The sequence below is a fragment of the Manacus candei genome, unplaced genomic scaffold (genome assembly GCF_025592945.1).
Source record: "Manacus candei isolate 608988 ecotype Guabito, Panama unplaced genomic scaffold, ASM2559294v1 h1tg000011l, whole genome shotgun sequence".
Taxonomy (NCBI): Eukaryota; Metazoa; Chordata; class Aves; order Passeriformes; family Pipridae; genus Manacus; species Manacus candei.
Window position 1 is genome coordinate 15153227 of NW_026138059.1, and position 5868 is coordinate 15159094.

General features: G+C 41.7%; 1 protein-coding gene across 2 annotated transcripts in view; it reads right to left on the reverse strand.

The window, feature by feature from the left end:
* Positions 1-5543, reverse strand: part of DST (dystonin) — a 307129-nt gene extending 301586 nt beyond the window's left edge. Inside the window, exons 1-2 of one of the 2 annotated variants that reach the window (XM_051777805.1) lie at positions 5273-5543; positions 4807-4841 (exon numbers count right to left, since the gene is read on the reverse strand). In XM_051777805.1, coding sequence (XP_051633765.1) covers positions 4807-4841; positions 5273-5453 — 216 coding nt within the window. In that variant the 5' untranslated portion in view covers positions 5454-5543. The remainder of the gene's footprint in view (positions 1-4806; positions 4842-5272) is intronic. The other variant, XM_051777809.1, reaches the window with a different exon arrangement.
* Between the last annotated feature and the right edge of the window lie 325 nt (positions 5544-5868).

Genomic DNA, 5868 nt, shown 5'->3' on the forward strand with positions numbered 1-5868 from the left:
AGTGACTAAAGCTGACAAAGAGTGATGGACAGATGACATATAGTAAGCCAAATCTCAGTGATACCTAGTTTGCCATGTGACAGCTCAGTGTAACATACCCTCTCTGGGCCACATTATTGGACATGTTACTGAAAAATGGACAGATGGATTTGTCCTTATACAGTATAACCTGTATATATAGTTCTTCATTCATTCCTGTACATAAGTGCTTTCATACATCTAAGAAAACAATTTATATTCCCTTGAACCTGCTCCTTAACTCTTAGACAGCTAATGGAAAAATAGTTTAAACATCCTGAGGGAAAAGCACGTCAAACACAAAGATAAAATATTTTCAGGCTGATTCAGCTCTGCAAAGACAAGGACACATCCTTTCAATAGGTGAGTGAATGTATTTTTCTGGCTAGTCCTGCATGTTTCTGGTGCTCCTTGAATGCACTCCCTCCAGTCAAACAGAAGACTCAAATTCAGCTTGGAGGGTCTGCTGATTTCTGTTTTCACTGAAGCTGTACATATCTGGAGCAGTTTATAAATAGCTGCAATGCTCAGGATGAATTATTGTGCAACTCTTCAAAGACTATTCATTATTGTTTTACAAGATATCTGAACTGTATTTTTAGGCAACTGTCTCATGATCAGTCTCAGAAGGGAGATGATTATGGCAAAGGTATGCTTAGAGATAAATTTATGAACACTTTTTCTGGGCAAAGTAATATATACATTTCCCAGAGACTGTTGTACTATTGTTTTGCATCCATTGTACCATAATTGATGATTTAGAAAATCCATTTGCTCTTTAAAATTATCATCAGTCTTGGCTGACCTATTTCACTACCAGTCTTGTCACAACAATAGACCAAATACATACAACATTGTAGGCACTGTTTAGTGTACCAAGAAGAAAACGTGGGGTCTGCAAAACTCAAACGACCAAATGTTATTCTTTTGCTACAGCTGTAGTTAACACATGCTGCCAGCCCTCCCAAAGAGTCTTTTCATAAAGTGTCAACTCCTGTTTGCCTTACTGGTGTGTCTAGTCCCACCTGGGTTATGTGAAGTCAGGATTTACAGTGGACTGTAAAACTTCTATGAATTTGTTTCCTAGTAGACTTATACCTGTAGGTCTCAGTGGAAGCATTCATAGGAAACTGGCCCAAAATGTATGAGTCAAAATAAAATAAATAAAAAATGAAACCATGTTGCTCATGACCACCCATTAACACTGATACCTTCAGTTCCTGAGATCATAGTATTTCTTTAAAAGGTAAGATAAAGGAAAACTGTAAAACTCAGAGAAAATTTCAGGCAAAAGATGTTTTCCCCAATAATATGAAACCCATTAACTTCTGGTTTAGCAGTTAGTAAAATTATCCCTTCACAATTTCATAAAACCCAACCATTTCTAGATCCTGAATGAGGAACTTCCTTTTCAACAGTTCTTACCACCAAATCAAAAGATATCAAGAATTATACCATTTGGATTAATTCCTTCCAGCCTAAAGGCTAGAAGCCTACTTCCTTTTTAATTGAAAGGTAAAAATCTCACATAATCCCGTGACTCCAGAGGCTTCAACAATAAGGAAAACTAATTCAGAAAGAAATTTAAATCACAAGAAGTGGCAACACCAACACAGTAAGCAATGTTTTTAAACTGAAAGGTACAAATGTAAAATGCTAAACATTGAAATGTATCAAGCCCAAGTCCACAAAGTACTCAGAGAAAATTCCTCTATTTCATGAGAAAACAAACTTGTACAGAGAGCACAAGAAAAATTAAATCAGTGAATCACTAGTAACATTAATATCTTTAATATACAGGGGTTAATAATAATAATAATACCAACCATTAATCATAGTCCCTAGTTGGGTAAAACTCTCACTGAGTTATATTGTTATTTTGGTGTCATTTGGGTTCAGCACTGACATTTCGTTCTACAACTGATTTTCAAAATAAAGAAAGAATAGTGCAAACTGCTACATCAAAGTCTGACGTGTCATGTAACAATGAATATTTCTGTTGGAAATTTACTTGTTTTCTTTTTAAAGCAATGGCATATCTAGGTCTTCCTCAGATTAGAAACATTAACTATTCTGGGTGTGATTCCTTTGTGACTTCATGAAATATCTATAGCACCTGGGGGATGGAGGACTCTTAAGAGCAATTATAGTCATAATGATCTTAAGGACTGTAATAAAAATATCCCAAAAAATAGAACTGAAAAACTTCAGATGGTAGTAAATAAGTGTTAGTGGTGAAGTGTATTATCTCAGTAAACTCTCACATCTTTTTCCTGGTAAATTTTTTCTGTTATGAAGCACCTCTAACAAAGACAGACTTTAACCTACTTTATATTCATAATGATTCATGCAAATTTATCTGTTTTTGAGGCAGGGGGTCAAGTGTTTAAGTTCATTCTATAATAAGCAATATCTGCATAGACTCTTGCTCTATTATAACGAGATATATTTTTCAGAGACATTAAAAATCAAGCCCCTCCAAAAATCAACTATTTGTGAATTCAATTCATCAGTGGCATATAAAATTCAAAACAGGAGAGCTGATCATAAATACATTTTCAAATTTTGTATCTACCTTCTCATAGTATTGAGTCTTATTTTTTAGTATGGGGGTTCAGTACTAAAGGAAAGGTATTCAATAGTTCTCACTGCATATAGACAATGAAGGCATGTACCATAAGAGCTATGGCTCTGGCTAAGAATCTCAACATAAATTTGCACATATCTATTTTTCCAAATATAAGGCTTTCCTGGCAGGCAGTCAATCCTGCAGGAACTGCCAACCGTTCTGTAGATAGGGCAATTATAATTCTCTGTGCACTGCTGCTAGACCACCTGCACGTTCACATGTGAGGGAAGTCAGATTTGAATGCAGCTCTCAGGAGATGAATGCCAACCCACTGCTATTTACTATCAATTTTCATTATCTTCTATGTAATTAAGAAACACCATTTATAACTACACCTGACAAACAACTAAGTATGGCAGGAGCTAGCAGATGTACCTTGTGCTATAAAACTTGGAGTTGAGATGTTACATTCATTCGGGGGGTGGGGGAGTATGCAAAGCCCATATTTTCATGTATAACTCTTTGTTTTCATCAGCATCTTATTGGAGTTGGAAGTGTGTGATGTTTTGTGATGATATAGATTGAGAATGTCAAATTCTGCTTCAGATAATGCTTCCAATATTTTTAATGGAAGTATGCCTGTAATTTTTTCATTATTCTATTCCATTAGATTCATTAAAATAACATCTTACTTAAAAAAAATTAGAAAATGAAAATTTAATGATGTCAAATGAGTCATTGTTTTCTCTTAAGAATAAAAAGTCTCATCAGATAATAAAGGGGAAAACAGCTCCACTACTTATTTAAAAGGGCAGTTTAGACCACTAGCTGTAGTGTTACTCTATGTAAACAAAATGTAGACAATTATGAAAGAATATAACAGGTTTTATTGCTTTATTTTAGAGTGTTTCACTAAATGGAAGCTTCTAGGAAATATTTTATATTCATCTACTTCTGACTGGGTGATACGCAAATAACCCCATGGTGAAGTAATAAAAATAAATTACTCTGCAAACTTCCCTTTTAAGGGTCACCATGCAGAATGGCACGTATTTCAAAAGGGTGTAACACATTAAACTTCATCTCTATCTAGGCTCAGGATTGAATGAATTTTACATGGAAACCAAGTATTTAATATTGGATAAACTAAATAATGAAAAAAATCTTTTGATTTCTAGAGGGACATGTTTGTTGACTTTACTGTTCAGTCAACAACAAACCTGGGCTTTTCACAAAGATAGGACACTCCCTATGTCATCTTCTTTTTGTGACAGTGTGTACAAATTTCAAAATATTTAGGAGTTTAAAACTAATTGCCAATATGAACCACATTGCAAAAATATATCCCGTGCACACTTTTGAAAACATTAGTCATAACTGGGTAATTTTCACACCCACAGCTGGCTAAGAAAAAAATGCAAATCATTTAAAACAAAAGATCATTTTAGTGCAAAACTCTCTCTCAAGGCTTCCAGAATATGAGGCAATGGCATGAAGATATGCCTTAAATCAATAGCAGGAAACCAGGCAAGAGAAATATCTAGACAGGAGCTCTATAGGGCAGCATGGAAACAAAGTGGATACTAAACCAAATATTATTTTACATATTTTCCCAGTAATTATGCTCCTCATTCAGAATCATTAGGAAGTGTCTGGGGTTTGTGTTATACTTTCAGCACTGGCATGTAAGAGTTTTGATTCCCCTGATCTATGAATACAAAGTCACACACACTGAGCTGCATGCCAAACAGGCTTGTAGTCTGGATCCTTCTGGGATCTCCCACGGCAACATCCAAGCCAAGCAGGCAACTTCCCTGGCAAGGAGCAGGGCGAAGGTGAGGGTTGGTGGCAAAACAAGAGGTTCTGCAGTTGCAAAACTGACCAGCTCTGCACGTATTTACAGTGCAGTCAATAACTGGGCTCAGGGTTGCTTTTGAACAGAGGGAGGTCTGACACATACAGTAAGCACAGCTCTCCTCCAAGTAACCAATACCTTTGGGAATGAAACAAATCGGCAGGCCGGTTAGGGTAACGCAGATGAAGAGCTCATTTTGTGTTGGGGGGGAAAAAAAACAGACCAAGAAATGAAAGAGGGCATTATGTTTTTCATGCAAAATGAAAAGTTCACCATGCGATTTCATTAACAAAAGACCACGACAATATGTACTCGGGTAAAGAGAACAACTTCTGACCTTGAAATTGCGTGCTAAATAAATTACCTCAGAGCGAAAGTGATGAGTTCTCATGACAGCATCTGGAAGGCAAGCAGAAAGACACACAGGTTCCACCAGTTCCACCTCGCATTTCGCTCCGGCTAACGGGTTTACCCCGCTGCTCGCCCTTTGGCGCACACTTCGGGACGGGTCTGGCCCTCCCGGCGCAGCTGGCAGCTCCGCCCGGCATTTATATTTAATTCATCGGGAAGAAGTTCAGCATAAAGTTCTGCTGCACTTGAGAGACCGGGGAGGGCTGGGAGGTTTCCCATCCCCTCACCTCGCTCCCGCTAGCCGACGTTTCTTTAAGGGATGGGTGGAGACAAGGCTGCCGCAGTCCTGGGCTCGGCTTGAATTTTCTTTAAAGCCTTTGCCCGGCTAAACCGAGGCAGAGCGGCCCTCCGCTGGCAGAAACCGCGGGATGGGTCGGGAGCACCCCCCGCCGCCCTCGGGGACTGGCAGCATCTCTTACCTCGGCTCCTTGAGCGACCTGAAAAGACGGATTTGATGGGATGCCTCCCTTTCTGGAGCCTGCGGTGCCAGCAGCAGAAGAATAAAATCGTGGCAATGGTCCCCAGCAGCAGCAGGAGCAAGAAGAGGGCGCACTGGATGCTGTAGGGTCTCAGCAGGACCAGGAAAGCCGCGGCAATCATGGCTCAAGCGCCCGGCTGCCCCTGTGCGTGCGCGGGTCTGCGGAGAGCGGCGGGGGGCCGGGCAGCGCCGGGCAGCCTCTCCCCCCGGCAGCGGGGCGGGCATCGCCGCCGGCACCGCGCTGCTGGAGCCGGCAGCCGGGCGGGAGGCGGCGGCGCGGGGGAGGAGGAGGAGGTGGAGGAGGAGAAGGAGGAGGAGCGGGATGAGATTCAGGCCGTGACTCAGCAGCCGCCGCCGCGGTGATGGTTGCGGTGGGGCTTCCCCTCGGCGCCCGCACGGCAGCCGGGAGCGGGGAGCGCGGCGGGCAGAGCCGGAGCGCCCGCGGGCACCGGCGGGCGGGGCGGGGCCGGGCCGGGCCGGGCGCCGCATGGCAGCCGGGCGGGCACGGCACGGCACGGCACGGCACGGCACGGCGGG